The sequence below is a fragment of the Plectrocnemia conspersa genome, unplaced genomic scaffold (assembly GCF_051122295.1).
Source record: "Plectrocnemia conspersa isolate PC_06_02 unplaced genomic scaffold, ASM5112229v1 ptg000005l, whole genome shotgun sequence".
Lineage (NCBI taxonomy): Eukaryota > Metazoa > Arthropoda > Insecta > Trichoptera > Polycentropodidae > Plectrocnemia > Plectrocnemia conspersa.
Genome location: NW_028277169.1, coordinates 7,186,405 through 7,207,500, shown reverse-complemented (window position 1 = coordinate 7,207,500; position 21,096 = coordinate 7,186,405). Strand labels below are relative to the sequence as shown.

The 21,096-nt window shown below is 34.8% G+C and overlaps 3 protein-coding genes across 6 annotated transcripts; 2 read left to right on the top strand and 1 right to left on the bottom strand.

Annotated features, from left to right (window-relative positions):
* Positions 1–3,001: 3,001 nt before the first annotated feature.
* On the bottom strand, positions 3,002–8,918 carry Moca-cyp (nuclear cyclophilin protein Moca-cyp). Of its 4 annotated transcripts, none has more exons than XM_088186824.1 (18): positions 8,842–8,918; positions 8,467–8,675; positions 8,295–8,400; positions 8,146–8,233; positions 7,758–7,787; positions 7,546–7,685; positions 7,343–7,481; positions 7,031–7,264; positions 6,822–6,936; positions 6,652–6,747; positions 6,445–6,583; positions 5,066–5,125; positions 4,526–5,012; positions 4,254–4,469; positions 4,141–4,194; positions 3,808–4,075; positions 3,648–3,741; positions 3,002–3,578 (listed from the first exon to the last, which is right to left on the bottom strand). In XM_088186824.1, exons 2-18 carry the CDS (start codon positions 8,659–8,661, stop codon positions 3,388–3,390), a joined length of 2,652 nt encoding a protein of 883 aa, XP_088042950.1. In that variant the 5' UTR covers positions 8,662–8,675; positions 8,842–8,918; the 3' UTR covers positions 3,002–3,387. The 4 variants fall into 4 exon arrangements, with proteins under 4 accessions (XP_088042950.1, XP_088042948.1, XP_088042952.1 ...); XM_088186822.1 differs by having other exon boundaries at positions 8,467–8,664; XM_088186826.1 differs by having other exon boundaries at positions 3,002–3,569; positions 8,467–8,664.
* A 3,815-nt stretch (positions 8,919–12,733) lies between these two features.
* Positions 12,734–13,863, top strand: LOC148234744 (esterase AAEL000016). The gene is made up of 4 exons (XM_088185460.1): positions 12,734–13,099; positions 13,157–13,363; positions 13,429–13,569; positions 13,644–13,863. The coding sequence occupies exons 1-4, from the start codon at positions 12,781–12,783 to the stop codon at positions 13,811–13,813; spliced, it is 837 nt and encodes a 278-aa protein (XP_088041586.1). The 5' UTR covers positions 12,734–12,780; the 3' UTR covers positions 13,814–13,863.
* Positions 13,864–15,439: 1,576 nt separating this feature from the next.
* Cdc16 (cell division cycle protein 16) lies at positions 15,440–18,625 on the top strand. Its single transcript, XM_088186120.1, has 8 exons — positions 15,440–15,658; positions 15,732–16,019; positions 16,085–16,247; positions 16,401–16,676; positions 17,205–17,357; positions 17,561–17,923; positions 17,994–18,293; positions 18,356–18,625. The coding sequence occupies exons 1-8, from the start codon at positions 15,464–15,466 to the stop codon at positions 18,487–18,489; spliced, it is 1,872 nt and encodes a 623-aa protein (XP_088042246.1). The 5' UTR covers positions 15,440–15,463; the 3' UTR covers positions 18,490–18,625.
* Positions 18,626–21,096: the final 2,471 nt, after the last annotated feature.

Below are 21,096 nucleotides of genomic sequence, written 5' to 3'. Positions count from 1 at the left end.
TGCGACAAGTTATTATTTAACTATAATATGTTTTTCCATTAAACTATTGGACAGGTTAGGTGCGAGCGAGCGTTGGTCAGAACAATGAAAACCCAATGAATAACTCTCTGAAACGATTTTTTCTAAAAGGAGGATTATATTAATTGGCAACAGGATTTACCTTACATAAATAGTTTAAAATATCTATTAAATATATAAATTATTTTTAAAAAAAACCCACCTCGAATTTATAGACCAAAATAGATAGAGAAATGCATTTAATAATTGCGTAAATATATATTTCATAAAGTGAATAACGTATTTGAGAAATCGCTTATTTTGTATATTTCATATAGGTGGGTAACACGATCGTCTGTCAAATTTTGTTGGTTGACGATGTAACTAGCTCACGTCGGAAAACTCACAAACTCACTAATTAAAGCATACACAATGCATGGATTACCTAGTAAAAGTATACATGAAATGTAGCACTGTAAGCTTTAAATAAAATTCATAGAGCATACTTTATATTTAACTGTAACATATATAGAGTTAAAATAAGTTAAAATAAACAAACAATGGACATGTCACTTGTAGATGTGTAAGAACTAATATTTTTCACCTTACTTACAAAAACTAGAACTACGGCAGTTTTGCGCTTAATAAATCAGTTTTTATGGTGCGGAAGTAAATCAAACTGAGAAAAAAATGATAAGCCTAATTTAATAAAAATTTTGTAATTTAAAACCTCAGGTCGACGGCACGTGCTGGTTAGCTTTTACTGCTCTACCTCCCGTTTTTAACTAGAATACAAAAAAATAGCTGATAGGCTTCCTTTAAATTTTTATTTTTAATAGTTAAATTTGAAGCTATAATACTAATAAACTCGGATTTGATGATAGAAAACAAATTAAGATTTACTTTATTGTACACAGGGACGTCATTTTAGCTCTTCCAAAGGGGGGCAAAATTTGGCCAGTTAGTGGTTGTTTTTTTAACATTTCCATTTCATTAAGATTTATAGTATTTTAAATGTAAATGACATGCATTTTTGTAACCAAATTCAAGGGCTCTCTGTGTAAAATCTACGTCAAAAGCAATAAAATCGTACCGTCGTAGTCGCAGTAGACACGCTCGGTTGTCTAACGTTCATGTTAAGACTTTTTATAACCATATTACGACTTAAAATAAGTGAAATTTGAATGAAGCACATATAAACCAAAGTTTGACCAATAGGACGGCGCAAAAAACAATTATCCTTTCTCCGAAGTCAAAAATTCACGTCAAAAGCAATAAAATCGTGCCGTCGCTGTCGCAGTGGGAACGCTGGTTATTAACCAAATTTTGGTTTGAATACAATTTAACCAATACTCTTGTTGGGGCTTATTTTCATTTAAAATTAAATTTTGTTATGGCCAAGACTTGGCGGTACTTGGGTGATACTAGCGTGATGGTTATTTCTCTTGCATGGCAACCCTCGGCTTGTTCGGGCGTTCAAATGTAAACAGCTTTAATCGTCAATAAAAACACTACTGTAACGGCTCCCGTCACCATCCCGTTGCTAAACTCTCATATCAGAAGTCTTTAGTAATATTGGTAAGTATAGCTATCATATTTTTAAAACATAGTGTAATATCCAAGTGCAGACAAACAACGGAACAATATACGAGATACGACGCCTGTCAGTACTTCTTCTTCCGCTTATTTGTTTTAGAACTCTCACTAGGTCAAGTTGGGTTTGATTAATTCGTGTGGTTTGAACAGCAAATTCACGTTTCGCAACTGTTAAATTGAGCTTCATAGATATTTTAGAGCAGTAGATAATTTCACTAGAGCCTATCAGTTAAATTATATTTTCGCTAATAGAAATATATATGTACTGGTAAAAATGTATTTGAACTACACTAGTGAAAATATAACTTCACCGAAAAATACACATTCACTGTAACATTTATACAAAATGTAAATATGTAAATGTATATATTACTACGTATGGAAAAGTTGAAATCATATACTTTTATTACCACCTACCAGATAAATTATATTTTTACTGGTAAAAATATATATCTACCGGTGAAAATGTATTGCAATCGTGCGGAACGCATGTAATGCATGCCCTTATCTCTCACTCACTCCGTCATTTAACACGCGAGCGAGCGAAAGGGAATGTATTTCACCGTACGCGCCTGATTCCAATACGATTTTACTGAAATGACATATCAATGGCTTAGTGTAAATTTGCTAACTCCACTTTTGGGTGAAAATGACTTAACAATGTAATCTTATACCTTCACTCGAAATACACATGTTCAAAAAATTGAGATATTGATTAATTTCGCTATTTCAAGTTGTTTATTTGATTATCATGTAAAGTTGTCAAATATACACTTTAAGCCATCGATATTTAAAAAAATATTTTCGGTTTAGATTTGAGACTTTTTTATTTTTTATATAAAAACATAAAAAGTACGTAATTTTTGACGGGTCATAGCTATTATTGTATTGTATATATTGTAACATGTGTTAGGTCAACAATAAATTTCCAGTGATAATTGCGCCGAAATGAAATCTTAGCGTCATGTTGCTGGTCCATTATTTTCTAGTGGTGTTTTTATGTACGTGCGTCAATTTTTGTCGATTTGGGTTCGTCTCTAATGTGATATCTTATTATTGTTATTATTTTCAAATCGAAATAAAATATGCGTAGTTTCTCAAAGGTCAATGTACCGCCTGAATTTGTAGCGCCGAAAGGTTCTCAATCCCTGACGCTATTTTCGCGATAGAACGAAACGCGACTTGTGAATCAACTCCGTCTCGCTCTCGCGCCTCACGCCAGAGAGAGACAAAGCGACTTACGAGCTTACGACAGCTTATTTATGGGCGATAGCGTAACCAAAAACAGTTTCTCAGGTACGCCGTATCTGTAACTCAGTCAGGTAATTTCTGCAGAAGCGGTAATGCACGCATCAAATATGCGGAGAGGAACGCAGCGAAAATTTTGAGAAAAATAACAAGCTTCGGATTTTAAATTCAAAGTGAGTTTTATTTATTCAGAGGAAAAGTAATTACAGAAAAAAAGTACGCTCCAAACGAAAATAAAATCAGGACATTTCTAAAATATTACTTATTTTTACATAAATCTAGAAAACTACACAATCGTAAACGTTTAAAAAAATATGATGAACAATTCTAAAAATCATACATGCAATGGTACAATGTAGGTCATGCCAAGTATTTAAATATTCAGATTTTTTTTATATTAAATTTTGATAAAAACTTTCAGCATAACCTACTTGTATATACGCATGTTTTAGTTAATATATTATGTATACAACTATGTAGAAAAAGGCGAGAAAATCATATCAATTCATTTATAAGATTTTTTTACAGAATAGTTTTGCTTCACGATCAGTCTGAAGAAGACGACGACGAAGACGAAGAAGATCTCCTCTTTTTATTGCTTGATCTTTTGCGTTTATTATTATTGTCAGAGTCCGAACTATTGCTGCTTCTTCTGTTCTTCTTACTCTTCAGTTTGTCGCTCTTTGAACTTGATTTAGATCGTGACCTTTTTTTTTGAGGCTTCTTAACTTCAATATCTACATTATTAAAAGATCAAATAATTCAAATAATAAATATTTATTAAACGAACAACATTAATACATTACCTTTTGCAACGGTGGGTTCAGGATTTAAAATCTCAAGACGAGGAGCTATGTCAAACGAATCAATTGACACTTTCAGTGGAAATTCGCCAGTTTTCTAAAATTTAAAAACAGACATTAGCAAATTTATATATTAACCAATATTAATCATTTAATAACTTACGTCTTCTCTATTCTTCCTCTCCGTTTCGGCCAAGTCTGCGTCCAGCTTCTTCTTCAGGATCAGCAACTGTTCTGCCCTCTTGAGCTTCTTCTGTAGCTCTTCGTTCTCAATACTTTTTCCTTTATGATCTGACGAAGAAGACGAATGCGACCTTTTATCCCGTTTTTTATCTTGAGAACGATCTCGCGTCTTATCCTTGCTTCTTGATCTTCTATGCCTATCTCTATCGGGCGATCGTCTATCTCTATCGTTACGGCGAGAAGTATTCCTTAGAAAATCAATCGAAACATTAAATATTCCAAAAGTAAATCATCAATATGAAATTATTATTACCTCCTATCGTGAGACAAATAACCCCTGTTTCCTCTCGATCGAGATCTTGATCTCCTAAAAAATATTTATTATTCAGTATTTCTAAAAAAGCATTTAAAATAAATATGCAATACCTTCGCCTCCTATCGCGAGACTTGCTACGAGACTTTCTCACTTCTCGTCTATACCTAGAGCCCATGACGCCTCGTCTGCCGCCCCTTTCGGGACTTCTATCTCTTCGGTCTCTATTCATCTGATACGGTCTGGAAGTATCCCTTCTATTATCCCGTCTGTCGAAAGATTTCTTATCGTCACTCTTATTTATAACATCCAATAGTCGTTTCTTATGCCTTAAAAAAAATTAATCAAAACATAATCTCTAAAAATAATTGAATCACTTACATACTTATCGTCATCCTTCGCCGACGATTGCTTGTCAATCGAAGCGTCTCTCTTATTATCCGCTTCTTCTTTATTTTTAAATTTATTGGACTCGTCGCCGTTTTCTTTATTCGGTTCTTCAAACTGTTTCTTTTCAATCTTATCATTCTCCATTATGATATCATTTTTCGAACGATCCGACTTTGAAAAATCAGTCTCTTTCAATGCAACACCGAAAGCCATTGCCATGCATTCAGATTTATTTTTCGGAACGACGACATTATCTTCCTTATTCAAATGTTCTTCGACATTGTGTCTTTCTCCTCTTTTATGTTTTTTATCAGATTCAGATTTTCTTTTATAATCATAGCGCTCCCTGCTCCGATTTTTAGAGTGCACTCTCTTGTTCCTGGCGGAAGAGTCGTCTGTTTTACCTTCTTCTTTATCCGACGCATGATCCTCATAATCGAGTGCGTTATAATCAAACACTTTAGACGACGTTTCGTCTGAAACTATAAAAAAAATTAAGCTCACCCTAAAATAACAAAATGGAAATACAACTAACCTTTCTTTTCAATAGTCTTATCGGCATCGAGAGTAGTATCACATTCTCCATCTTCTTTTTCTGAAATTTTTATAAAAATGATAGTATTTATGTCTTTATTGACTAATATTCAATGAAACAGTGTTTGTCCCAATCACTCTTAAATAATATGAAGAGGCAAGACAACTTATGGTTTATTTAATTAACATAAAATAGCAAAATAATTAGACTTTAATTACGTCAATGCCACGAGAGCACTGGTGCACACTACTTGAAGTCGCGATTGCCACAAATGCACAGGTATTCACATTTTTTTAAATATTAAATTCATGCTTAGGGTGAATATACGTCACGTCGTTTTCCTAAAACTATTTGAATTGTCCTGTTTTGGTCCGTTCATTAATGAACAGAAGCATTACATTTTATGTGTTCTCTTCCGCTAGCTGTGCCTAAGAAATTTTTAGTTTTATCATTGTTACGAAGGAATACGATCCGGTAAGCGAAATATTTGTAAATAGACACATGCTTAAAACTTTTGATTCAGATGCACTCAAAATCATTTCGTTCTAAGACTTCGAGAAGCTCAGTCCATTCAGCTGTGATATTGTTATTAAATATTACTGTACAATATACATTATTGGAATCTATTAGTGATATGTAAAGTTAGTTATTTAATACTTATGTTTTATTTTCATATTTTTTTAATTACGTCGAAAAAGCGAAACTGCACTTTTAATGATAATCTCAAAAAATAATATATATGAATATTCTTCTGTGGCACATGGCAGTAAAAGTGATCAACATCTACATAGCCAGAAAGATGGTGAAAAATCCTGGTTTTGATCGAACGATTGTTTTGTCACCTCATGCTTTGGACAAAGTAGCGATTTAAAGAATACGAAAAGTAGAAATAGATAGAGCAAATAATAAAAACATAAAACATTTTTAATTGTTGTGCGATATTTTTTACTGAATTATGGTGTTCAAAACAAAATTATAGACTATTTCCTTATCTGGTGAAACATTTGATTTGCAGTGTGATATGTTGATAAAAGTATGTGACAAATTTTCTTTACGAAATAAATTACTATAGACACGGTAAAATGGGGACGTGCTATTTGGGAGAGAAGAAAATTCTCACACAATTTTTGCAATATGTATGTACGAATCAGACGTGTACAAGAGCGTACATATCTGAACTTGAAATAAATAACATTGCCTTATATAAAAATGATGAAATTTGGTGTTTAACTTCAACGTTTCGAAAACCACTTATTCAGAATTAATAAGCAAGTTTTTTATCCACGAAGCGATGTATGTAATCGAGGTTGGAGGAAAATTAGGCTTCAGTTCAGTGACAACATATGTAGAGTAATCGGTCCGTGTAAAATAAACAATACCTTTAGGAATTTGTCCTTCTTCGTCGGCAGTATCGTCCGTCTTAGATTCTTCCTTTTCTCTCAAGGCGTGTCTCTTCTTACGCTCTACTTCTCTTCTTTTCACTTCCTCGTCATGTTTGATACGAGCCTCTTCAATTTTCTACCATGTAAAATGTTGATAGTGAACAAATTCAACGGATATACCTCAAAATTATACCGATTAAATACCTCGAAATCTGATAGCTTGATGATTCGAGATTGAGCCTGACGCCAATGAGGAGGCGTTATACTACGGGAACGACTTCGCGACGGAGTTTGATAACGCTGCAACGATTCGTAGATCATAGGACGTGTTTTGTATAAAATATAAAAGTTAAAGAACATTCAACGCTACTTACAAAAACTCCTCGGCCTTTCACAACTCTGCCGCTGCGGGTAAACTTGGGTCTTTCCCGTTGTCTTCCACGTTGACCGTCGCGGTCTTCTCTGTCCCAATCCTGTTGATTGCGCTTACTGAAACATTGTAAAACTTTCAGTTGTAATGTCTGAAAATGTTTGCAAAATATATGACAATAAAGATGCTCATTTTAAAATACTCCCAACTCACCTTGGCTTTTCTTTGTCGCTTCGGTCCTTTTCGCGTTCCTTCCTACCTTCGCCGTCCTCGCCTTTCTTCGATGCACCCCTCATCAGAAAATTATTACTAGGAACGTCCGGAATTTCTTTGGGATCGATCCGGGACACTTGAGCCAAAGGATGCTGCTCGCCGTCGTCGGATTCCTTGCCGTCGTTTTCTTCATTAGATGATGCCGATTCGCTCGAGCTGCCAGCATCTTTTCTTCTTTACAACAAAAAAATATTTTCTTGAAAAATAACATAATTCACATCTGTTATAAGTAGGGGGAGAGGTTGAACTTACAATTTCTTATTCTTTTTTTTCTTTTTCTTACGCTTGTCTTTCTTTTTTTCTCCGTCGCTCGAATCTTCGCCTTCAGCTTTACCTTCGACGTCGCTTTCGGATGACGCTTCCTCTTTCTTAGAAACTTTAACTTTTTTAACTGAAATGACGACACATTATTGGATTGCAAACGTCATATTTAACGAATTATTATAGATAAATACCTTTGGACAATTTGACGAGTTGGCCACAATTGGTCACTTGAGCGTCTTGCAGAGGTCTCGAATTACGATCCACGGGCAGCGTCTCCAATTGCTTTACTAACGGTTGTCCAGAAACGACATGCCCAAATACCACATGAACACTGAAAGTAGAAATTATCGTCAATTTCACAGGTTTTTTACGGTATAAATGAGCAAGATAGGATTATACTGACTTGTCGAGATGAGGCGCAGGTTGAGTTGTACTACAACAAACACATACGACACATATTTTGAGAAGAATGTTGTCTCAGTCAGTGTGCGACAGAGAGGCCCCACCCACAGCCCCACACTGTTCGCACACAACATTAGTAATGTTACATTTTTTTATGAAAATGGCATTGCAAAGTTGGTAGAGCGAATTATGAATACATTACAGTAAGTTTGCATATACACGAATGGCCGTAAGTGTTATTGGCATAAAAAATATTTACGTTTAACAGAGACCTAAGAAACGTCGATTGACTATATTCGTTTTTTAAACCCAAAAATAATATTAAAAAACATATAAAGCTCTTAATTCTTTACGTTTATACAATGACTTGAAACAATAAACATACTTACATAAAGAACTGTGATCCGTTAGTGTTCTTTCCTCGATTAGCCATCGATAGCAAAAATGGACGATCGTGCTTAACGTCGAAGTTTTCATCTAAAACAAATAAAATAATTAAAAAAATTGTAAACGTGGAGAAGAAAAAATTCCAACAAACCTTCGAACGTTCCACCGTATATGGACTCTCCGCCGGTACCGTTAGATTTAGTGAAATCGCCGCCTTGGATCATAAAATCTTTAACGACTCGATGAAAGATCATTCCCTTAAATATGTAAATCGATGTTTATTTACAGAAACGCACAATGTTTTAAGCATACGCATAACATACCTTGTAAGTCATCAACTTTCCTGTCGTCTTTCCGATGCCCATTTCGCCGGTGCAGAGGGCGCGGAAGTTCTCGGCCGTCTTCGGAACGACGTCATTGTATAATTCCAGTGTAATTCTACCTGAAAACAATCCCCCCAGAGATATATCTAGGAACACTCTCTCCCGGGTAGCTTTTTCGCCTCCTTCCACTGTCATCTTCTGAAATATAACTAAATTGTAAATAGCACCGGAATGTCAAACGAAACACACAAACGGTATGCGATTTTTTTAGGTTGGATTTCGCGGGCGAATGGCGGAATACTTCTAATTTTCACCGTTTATGGCAAAATGTATGTATAAGTAAACGACATTAATCGTAATTAACGAACAACTCACGGTTTGCTATGCGAATTATCGCATTAAAGAAGCCGGAACAATATACGTCGGTATAGCGGGGCAAACATACGCGTTTCGATCTTAACAACCAACTAAGCGGCCATAATTTTATTTTATTAAATAATCAATATTTAAAATATATAATTAGCCCTTTAGCCGTTTTTTGAAAAAAAATCATAGAATATCCGTAGGCGGCACTGTTTTTAATGAATTAAGAATTTTCTTTTCTGTATATAAACTTATCCTGTTACTTCATAAAAGATAATGAACATATCAATAATTTATATTTAGTTTTTTTATGTCAATAATTCAATAGAATATGTGTCGAACACTGGTCACCGAAAGATTGCTCACACGAACATTGGTCACAAGGTAATTTCTCACAACGAAAATTGCTCACAAATTGATCGCTCACCAGGCGAATGTTCATAGGAAGATAGATAGTTAACAGCAGCTCATCTCCATAGAGAATCTAAATAGCTCTGTAGAGAGAAGTCCGCAACAGTTTGAATGTATTAATACAATTATAAATCATTTGCATACAGAATAAAAGTTGAATTTGTAACTGCTGTATTTATGTCATTAATAAATAACGTGAAAAACAGAGGGCACAGGTTGGACCCATGAGAAGAAGAGAAGTAAAATACTTGTCAACAATCAGCCGCCATTGGTAATAAACTATCTATGATCGCTCAAATAAAAAAAAGCTGAGTTAAATCTCCCGAGCAACCGAAATCCGACAATTTTTTTAATAATTTGCCGTTTTTAATTGCTTACATTAGTAATAAAAAATATCAGGTCAAATTGCAAAAAAAGAACAAATATAATTTTATTGAATTTTAATATTGCATATTATTGACTGAATATATTGGAAATTACTAAATACACTAATTGTTCACGAAAAGCTGTCCAAAATACTTTGAAACGGTTTAATGAATGTGTTTTTTCCAATTCAAAAACAATAACTTAAAGAATGTTGGTTCGCGAGTCCCTGAAAAATCGTTCAAAAACGTCTTCAAAGAGGTTGCTGAAATTTTAAAAGCGGAGAGTCATCCATTTTTTCGCGGACGGTGAAAAGAAAGCGCAATAATGTTGTTGACGCCCGTTTTGCCTTTTGTATGTGTTCGCGAACGCCATCTTACAGCGTTCGGGAATGTCCCGGTTATGACAACCAGTCGGCCCCGATCGTCGTTACGAAACGATCGGACCACGCCGAACTCAAATGAAGTTTACATACAATCACACGTGTTTTGGATTCAGACCTAATAACTAATCAGCACGCGTATTCCTACACGCAACAAATGTGGAACCCAGATGTTGCAAAGACCAACACAAACCGTGGATTTCAGAAATAAATAAAACTCAAATGTTAGAATGGGCCCGAAAACACCGAGATTGGACATCTAAAGATTTAACAAAAGTCATTTGGTCCAACAAAATCAACTTTAAGGTAATTTTAAATTAAAATTGGTTAATATAAAAATAATATTAAAAACTTGATTTATTCAAAAATTTTTAAAGGAATAATTTTTTGAAATAATCATACTTTTATTTAACATTTATTTAAGTTCTTGGTACCCCAGGTGTAGTGCACGTGCGTCGTAGAGTAGAAGAAGAACATCTTTAGGGACGGTGATGGTGACGGGTGGCAATCATACACAGATTTAGCCGCTGCAGTAGTATTTTATTGAATTATACTTGTTTACATTTTAAAAGGTACGGTTTGCATGGCAGCATCAGGGGTAGGAAACTTGTACACTTACGAGGGTAGTATGAATAGTGATATTTATATTTCAATGTTGAAATCCACTTTAATGGATTCCTACCGGAAAATATTTTCAATCATAGATCACGCTACCATCCGAGTCCAGCAAGAAAACGCTTCGTCTTACACTTCGCAATAACCCTTAGACCGCCGACCGGTAAATTGTTAATTACTCGCTGTACGCCATGCGTTTTTAGCGATATAATTTTTTGGCTACTTACTCTGTTTAACACATCATTACAGCCAAAATACTAAATTTTTATATTTTAAAATTATATATGTATGATTAACATGGTTTAAACATTCTAATTATATCAATAAACAAACATTTTTAGTCGTATTGTTGGAAATATGGAGTGAACAAAACTAAATCTATTCGTCGGTCCGCGAGTTGGCTCGCGTACACACACCTACACACACATGAACGCGCGCGGCACTATACAAGCGAACGACAAGCAGGGTCATGCTCACACTGAGACAATTTTAATATATAAATCTGCAACGCATTTTTTCTTCGTCTGACCTACATCCTGTTATAAAAATTTACAAATCGACAAGATTTCTTTGATGCATACAAAATCACATATATCGTACACAAAAATAACCCTAATAACCAAGCCGTTTATTTTTGATCAATGGTGTTTGCAATTGGTTGTTGAAGGTTGTCATATTTCTTTATATATAAAAATAATAAATAATAAAACTTGATAGCAAGATACGATGTTACATTTAACTAAATATAATAAGATGTATAATTTATAATATATACATATTCTTCTTCTTCTTCCACGGCACTACAACCGGTGATCGGTTTTGGCATTTCCACCTAATTTCTTGTAGGGCTTCTAGATATATCTTGAGTTTTAGTATGTCTTCCGATATTGTTTGCATTTTTCCTGGTTGTAATATTGCACATTCCAGCTTCCAAAATTGAAGTCCAATCGTTTATCTAGATTTCGATCGTCTAGGTCATTATGAATCGGGGAGGATTTATTATTTCTTTGTGATTTTTTTATAACTATTTGGATTTATCCACGTTGGTTGGTTTGCTCCATGATAGAAACCCTCCTCCTTTATCCGGGCTTGGGACCGGCAAGAGTGCAACATATCTACACTCCAGGCGGAATATGTAATATATATTACACACACACACATATATATACAATAAATAATAAACTTTTCGACCATCGTGACGCATTGGGGTAACCTGTTAGGTCACGATGGTATTAATTTAATGTAAATAAATAAACACATTACAAATAAATTATAAAATAATAGAACAAGTAAAATAAAATGATTCTACGACAAGGAATCGTTTTTGTTATTATTATTATTATTTAATATTTACTAAGAGTTAATATTGATATTTTATTAATTATATCTTATTTATGTTTATTAATAAGTATTTAATAGTCATTATTATTATTATTATTAAATTATTACAAACAATAAAAACCAATCACAAAAACAGTTGACAATATTAAAACAGTCGAAATAACGTATAAATATATTCACAAGTACTTACAAATCACAATTATCATTGAAATATTGATGAGATAATTTAATTTCAATTCATAAATTAAAGTATAAAAAAACGAATTACCGCGATGCGTTTGTGCTAACCCTAAAAGTGGTCTAAAGAAGCACGATCGAAACCGCGCGCGAAATACAAACGACTAAAATTAAGTCGTGACTTTATAATTATATATACCACTGTTTCATCGCAAATTCTATAAATAAAATCACTGAAATCGTTTACTAGGAACTCAAACTGATTTTTAAAACATATATTGCCAACTTTTACCTTTCCGTTTCTTTAAAAAACGAAGGTTTTAACGAGCGCATCATATCATGCGCTTGGCGTTAGACAGTAGATTTAGTTGCGCATGATATCATGCGCTTGGCGTTGAAAGGAATAATCTACCATCTCTCTTTTCTTCATTTGTTTTATTTTTTGTGTTCAAAACACGCATAAAGCAGTGGTCATCCACGACATCCACGTCGGAAAGCGTCCTGGTGAAGTCGCACAAGTGTGTGGTAACGATACTCGGACGCCGGACGCGAGTAGTGCAGTACTAGCTTTAGATAAATCTTTTGTAAGTAAAATAGTGAAGACGTTTCTTGGTCGGAATTATTTTGGTTAAGGCCAATAACCTCATGACGTTTCGCCTGTTATGTTGGTAGCAATAGCATCCGATGTATTATTTGCAAGGACTTATTGTGGAGGAAGTTATCGGTTCTCTTACATTTATTCTAATTTAATAAGTAAAAACGCAATTATGACCGACGATAAAGCTTCAACGCCGAAAGCTAAAGCGATAGACGACATGCCGAAACTGAAAATACTGGCTTTACACGGCTACCGGCAAAACGGCGACTCGTTTAACGCCAAAATCGGAGCGTTTCGGAAGACTATTCGACATTTCGCTACCGTCACATGTTTGACGGCGCCGCATATTGTAGAAAACGAGGACGGGGCGGCTAAAGAAGAAGGTAACTAGAAATATTTTACGTTGCCGTTCGACTTGAGTGATTAGATTTTTTGGTTAGCCGACAAAGACCCTAGAGCGTGGTGGTTCAACGCCGAAGACTGCACTTTCAAAGCCACCAGAGTGAGCGGCCCGGCTGTCGGTTTTAACGACACTTTAAATTTCATCGAGAAGACGTTCAAGGATCACGGTCCTTTCGACGGTTTGATGGGATTTTCTCAAGGCGGCAGTCTCGTCGCTATATTGGCGGCTATGCAGCAAAATGGCCGTAAGTTTTAATTCCTTATTATTCTTTATTACAATGTTATATTTTCTATAATATTATATTTTTAGTATTATCGTATTCCTTCAAATTTGTTATAATATCGTCCGGCTTCTGCTCCGGTAGTCTCGTACACAAGGGTTTCTACGACTCGGAAATCGTAATACCGTCTCTGCACATATTCGGCGAGTCCGATGAAATCATACCAAAAGGTAATATAATATAATACACTATATCTGATTATATGAAATATTATTAAATACTAATTGTTTATTTCGTTCCCAAGAGATGAGCGATACTCTTGCAGCGCTTTTCCCAAATCCCACTATTCAGGAACACAAAGGGGGACATTACGTAGCGTGCTCTGGCTCGGCTAAAACTGTTTATAAAGAATTTTTGATAAAAGTCATGAAAGACGAGCTAGAAAATTCAAACCAAGAACTATCCACTTTATAGTTTTATATTATTATTATGATTATCAATAAACGAGCTTATAATATAATAAATAATTGCTTTTATTTTCCGAGTATGTCTATATTTTAATAGGAAAACAACAGATGTGAGAATATGTCGTACTAAACGTATGGCGTTCATTCTGAGTGCTATTCTAATGGAAATAAAAATTAAATAAGCAGATTGGTTTAACCCTTTAAACGCCAGCGACTTTTTAGTGGGTCGTCTGTTATTTCTTTCTAAAAATAATTTATCTTTAATAATTGAAAATAAAAATTGTAAATTATTCGTTAACTTGTTTTAATAAAGTAATCAGCAAGTGACTCACCGCTGGCGTTTAAGTGGTTAAACGAAAATCTATTTTTCTCGTGGAATAATGAGTTATATGTGATTATTAACTGTGCGAAAAATATTGAAGGCAATCTGACACTTGACTTCAGAAATCAACAAGGTCGGCAGTATCCAGCAATAATGTTTAAAATATTCTTAAAAAATCTGCACAGCCAAATAAATATTTAAGCTTTCAGTTTTTAGTTTTGGTGAAAGGATTGCATGGGACCTATTTATATGTATTTATTTAGGCTTAACAGACTCCCTTCTCTTGTCGACGTTGACGGGCTTGCACGCCGGTGCAGACCCCGTGTCTCGTTTTCTCTGTATATACATAAATAACATGTAACTTTTTCAATATTCAAATAAAATACTACTGCAGCGACTCAAACTGTGTCTAATTGCCTCCCGCACACGAACATTGATCACAAGGCGATTGTTCATACGAATATTCCTCGCACGGTTTTAGAACAGGTAAGTTTTGAGAAGAAAGCTATCGATATCATGTTAAATATAGTCACATGACGCCCCCATTTGGAGTAATTAGCGTCCCGGGCTGCCGCCCCTCGGGTTGGCTCTGTATGGGCTGATGGGGTGTAAATAAACTATGCATTGAAAATTGCGTTAAACAACAATTAATTTGACAGAGTAAATCGCAATTTTTTGAATGCCGGCTGGAGTGATGGTTCATTTATCAGACGCTTATTATCTACTAGTGGCATTTTTGTCGCGATTATTTAAAAATAACAAAGAAAATAAAAAAAATAATTTATTAATTCCAGTTAGACTCGTAGGGCATTATTACCAATTACCCACAAATACATACATTTCATCGACTGTAACTTGTGCCCATTTTCGCAAATATGTATTGCTTGCTTGTTTCCGAGACTATCAAATTCATGTCATCCTCGTCTACAAGTTTTTTGAAATAATTAACTTATTTGGGCGTTGTATCTGTATGCAATCGTTGTCCAGAATAACTTGGATCAAATGAATGGATTTGCGGTATAAATTCATCTCTCTTCCATTCGAAAATTGGGTCAACGGTTGCTTGTTGTTGACAGGAGTTGTTGTTGTCGTTCGGTAAATCAAATATCGAATCTAATTCCTCATCACTTTCGTCTTCAGATTCGGCGGTTACGATGATTAACTAATATTATTTAATAATAAAAATAAAAATCCTAATATCAGTTTATTATTACCATAGAGTAAAGAATATCATATAATATATATACATTCTTTACTCTATGATTATTACTTACTAACTTGATTACAATTTTTATTTATTTATATTTCGTATATAATTAGATTATTTTTTTACGTATGGCAACATTTTGGTTTGAAGTTTATCTATGCGTACCAACAGTCGCAAATGTCAATAGTTCGCAACGATTTTTATCAATAAAAAAAATAAAAATAGCCAAGATGTGCGAAGGTTCGTCAACTGTGAAGCTGAACAGCACCACCAGACTATTCTGCGATACCATGAGGTCTTTGGTTAAGCAATATTGTGATTTAGTAAGAGTTGATACGTTTTTAAAAAAGAAGAAAGAATTCCTTTTTGTGAAACATTTGCAATTTTACCTTTCAGGGAATGTGGACCGCCGCGTTGTTTTACGCTGATAAATTGAACGCCTTGAACGGAAGCGGAATCGAAGACGAAGTTTATATGGTGGCCAATTGCATGCTGCAAAAGGGAGAATATCACAGAGCGGCTCACACTATAACCTCGAGGGGATTGCACAAATTTCATCTCATGAGCTATTACGTGGCTTGTAAAGCGCTGTTGGAAGCCAAAGAGTATCAAGAAGCTATACAATTGATGGACGAAGTTGAACCTGACAATCTTTTACATACCATGAGCGATCCACCTAAAAATGTAACCATTTTATTACTTTCTGTGTTTATTCTAATAATAACTTGCGTGACGACATTTTGTTTTAGAGAGTTTTAGGAGCCGTGGCAGTGGTAAAAGGAAGAGCTTTGGGCGCTATGGATAGACGCACGGGCGCGGGCAATAGTTTTCTTCAAGCTCTTCACAAAGATGTTTTTTGTTACGAAGCGTTAGATTATTTAACACGACATCACATGCTAACGCCGGAACAAGGTATATCCATGCTTTAAAAATTGTTTCAGTATCTTTTTTTGTAGACAATATAAATATTTAAATTTTTTTGCATAATCAATACCAGATTACAATTCACAGAGCTAAAAACGATTAATTTTGCTTAATGTGATATAAAAATTTTTATAATTTTAGAGGTAGAATTATTGGAAAACTTGCCATTCGAAGCCCAGTGCAACAAATCCGAGATCACTCTAATGAAGCTCTTATACCAGAACGAGTTGAACAGATACGGAAGCGAAGAGAAAGAATTCAAATTGAGTTTAGCTTCTTCCACTGTACCGCAGAGCTGCGGCACGGCCGTAAATAGACTGATCGAGTACAGTTCAGACGTCATTGAGGGTAGAGCCAGGCATTTATTACGAAGAGGCGATTTTGAAGATTGTTTGCAAGCGTTAGGTCCTCCGGAAGGTAAAAAAATATTTATATTAATAATTTATTTAGCGAATAATAAAAACATACATATAAAATATAATATAAACATAAACAGAAAATAAAAAAAAATAATATTATAATTTATTTCTTAATGCACAAATGTGTTTCTTTATTCAATTGAGGAAAACCGCTACATTTTTATTTTTACGGATTTTCCAAGGAATATTATACAATTCCACATCTCCGTATAATATTCCCCTGGCCGTACTAATTTGTCAACCCCGTTGGGGTTAGGATGTCTGCACTTGCTTTTAATGTCCTGGCATTACACATTGACCTGTTTCATGTTAGCTATGAGGAGCTGGTCTAGTTCGTATCATTTAATTTTGATATTTAATGATTTTTTATTTTGAATACAGATCCACTGTAACATTTACAATAAAATGATCAGTAATTCTTACTTATTTTCACTTTACATTGTACTCTTACTATTGGTAAAAACTGATCATTTATTCATTTTATGATGCTTGTTGTGAATTAATATTTATGATGCATTTATTTCAGGCGATAGTGAAAGAGCTGCTGAATTGCGTACTGCTTGCTTAGCCGAATTGAAAAGACCGCCAGCTCTGTTTTCTTTAGCTCATCGATTGGTGGACAAGTATCCGCAATCTGCGACTTCTTGGTTTGCTGTTGGATGCTATTATTACATTACGGGTTTGTATTAGTTTTAATGAATTTTATTTTCAGTTCATTCGATCTTAAATCGATCTAATGTCTTACTAGATTTTTTATTTTGATCTTGCTTTTTGCTCAGATAAAATGTAATATTAAATACATAACAAAGCTACCTATATTGTAACATTGTCTCATATTGCAATATGTTGAATTTATGCGTCACTAACAATTTTTTGTATTAGGCAAGAGTGAATTTGCACGACGGTATTTATCCAAAGCCACTTCGTTGGATCGTGGAATGGGAGCTGCTTGGCTAGCGTATGGTCATTCGTTCGCTGCCGATAATGAACACGATCAAGCCATGGCCGCGTATTTTAAAGCTAGTCAGTTGATGAGCGGTTGCCACCTTCCTCTTTTATACATCGGATTGGAATGCGGTCTGACCAATAATCCGAAGATGGCCGATAAGTTTTTCCAGCAGGCTCTCGTCTTGGCGCCGAACGACGCCCACGTGACTCACGAAATGGGAGTGATCGCTTTCCAGAATCAGCAGTACGACGAAGCCGAGAAGCTGTGGAGATCAGCCTTAACTGAAGTTTATAGCAGTAAGATTATACGACATATAACATTAAATATTCATATTTAAAAAAAATATTATTAATATATTCTCGATAGTAACTAAAGGTAAAATGATCAATAAAAGATGGCAACCGTTGCTGAACAATCTAGGACATGTCTGCCGTAAAAATAAGAAATATATAGAAGCAATAGGTTTCCATGAGCATGCGTTGACGATCGTTCCCGGATGCGGCTCGACGTATTCAGCTCTCGGATTATGTTTTGCGCTGATCGGTCAAATGGAACGAGCTATGGACGCTTTTCACGCTGCTCTGTCTAAAAGACCGGACGAATCTTTCGCGACCACTATGGTGAAATATCTGGTCGAAGAACTCTCAGATCAGGCCAACTTATTCCGTAAGATTTGCATTATTTTTATTATTTTAACGATCGCTTTTAATGTATTTTTTATTTTTCAGTTGAAGCAATACCAGAATTTCCATTCCCGGAAAATATTGATTTAAGTATCGTTAAGCCAGTGGATAAAGCAGATAGGAACAAATCCGAGTACAACGTAACTTGTACGTCAGACATGAGCATGAGTTTTGATTGATTTATAGCTTAAATACGTCATGTGATTCATAAATATAATTTGCAATATTGATTGATATTTATTTGCTCATTATTAGGCAAAATGTAAATATTGTTAATATTTTTTTTTACTGAATATAATAGTTTTAAATCTAAAATTTGCTATTATTCCTTACAAATTTGCACAAAACATAATAATTTAGCTACATCTGTATTATATTATTCAAAGAACATGTCAAGACATTATTGCTGTTCACTCTAAAATTACAGCCGAATTATTCTGTAATGTTTTTTTCGTGACTTATTCAGGTTGTTAAAATACAGTTTATTGCACACAAATATGTATTTCGATATACAATAAAAATGCAGTTGTGTTGAATAATGGAGTCGTAGCGAATCACAGTTGTGATGGTGTCTCTCTGGTCTTTGGTTCCTCGTTGTCAGCTTAGTTGAATTGGTGAGTCTTTACTTTATATACTTGTACTCGGATTGGACGAAACTGGGCGAATGGGAATAAATAAAATAAATACTTTATAAATCAGAAACAATAGCCAATTTGTTATTGAAATATATGAAAGTAAACGGTGGATGAGGCACCACTGGTCGTTGTCTTCCCGTCGAGGTCCACCAAAAAAGTGTGTTGTCCTCCGCCGCCGCCTCGTCAGTGCTATCAGAGTGCCGCCAAGTTTTGGCCATAATGAATGAATAAATATGTAGATAAATAGGTTCCCACATATTATATTTAAAAAAATCTCTCGGTTGTAAAATTATAAGCAAACAATTTATTTTAGCGAATTGTTTTTAACTTAACAAACAAACAAACTAGTTGCGCGATGGCTCGACTTACAAACCATCTACACGGGAATCCCTTGATTATCTAACACATAATACGTTATTACTTAAAAGGGCAAAGCTATTTCTTTCCGCTAAACCTAAAGTTTCAAAATCGCTCAAAAGTCCATCTGGAGTCAGAGACGTCATTTAGGGGGGGGGGGGGGAACTAGACAAAATTAAATGTACTCATCTCGATAATTTTATTTGAAAATCATAAGGAATCGGTTGATTTTTTACGCAGCCCAGACTTAGGTGACCAAAATGTTCATTCATAACAAGGAAACAAGACAATAGCGTATAGAATGGGACCACACAAAGGCCCTCGTTACAACCAAAAGGGCAATATATAACATGACCAAAGGATATAAATAACACGAGGATTCTCCGGTGCATTGAATGAATATTTCTTTGTTATGAAACGGTCAGAAAACAACGTATCACCGGAAGACAAATATTCCCGTTACACATACACAATTCTTCGACTTCGGAGATATCCATCAACTAAATATCACTTTATAAAGAAGTATACTTATTTCGTTGATTCTAAGAAGCGAGTGAATCGATTGGCTGGATGATTGTAATTGATTAGCAAGCTTTGCAGCCCTGGACTCCGATGAGGAGAAGGTTGGCACAGGAAGTCACTGGTGTATAGACACTTGCAGATTCCGGCAGATTGGCCCCCGCCGCTCGCCCGCGGACAACATACGGTTATGGACGCGCACATCCTGCTGCCAGCTTTTCCACCACCGTTTGGAGAATATACTGTCGCTGCCACAACAATCAGAACTCAGATGATCGTCCACTGACATCATCGCTCCGCCAGCTTCTTCACCACTGCTCGGAGAACATCGAACTCGGCCAAAATAGTTTGTTGCAACATATGTAAATATAATCAAATAAAACTAACTAGATTCCACCTGCGTCTTACTGGCTACAAAGTCACAAACCTTACCAAACCTTAGTTTTTTTTTCAATTTTTTTTATGAAAATAAATAATTTGCGTTGTCAGGTATAATTATATTTAAATATTTTTTGTCCTCCTACATAATATGGAGCCTGGGTACCTTGTACTCATTGCACTCCCGTTTTGAACGCCTCCATATGTACTTAAAAGGTATAAAATTAAGTACATGTGTACCTAAATTTATAAGAAAAATATTTCAAATTAGACTAGATTAGGGTACGATTTACTGTACCCTAACCCAGCCTAACTCAGCATAACTCAATTCCTTATAAAAACGCATTTTGATTGGAAATTATGGACACTAACTGGTATAGTTTTTATTATATCAACATATTTTTTGCAAACATTGACCTTATAATAATCTCAGGTGTGCAGGGAGCTCATTTAGGGGATGGGGTCAGGAGAGGAGATTTGCCCCCCTTGAATTTGGTCAGAAAAATATGTCATTCAATGAAATATTATGAATTTTAATGAAATCGAAATATTAAAATAACGACCACTGACTGGCCAACTTTTACCTTCTTTTTACAAATCGGGGGGGGGGGCACCTGGAAAAAGCTGAGATGACGCCCCTGCTTCTAAACCAGAAATTCTATATTCCTCAATAAAAATAACAGTCTTGAATCTATCCCGAAAATATTTTTAAAAACATGTCATTTAGTGAAATCATATTGGAATACATTTTCACCGATAGATATATCTTTTTACCAGTGAAAATATATTTTATCTGGCATGTGATAGTAAATTATATGATTTTAACTTTTCCATACATAGAAATATATACATTTTCATATTTATTATTATTTCCGTGCGATGTATAAATATTTTTCA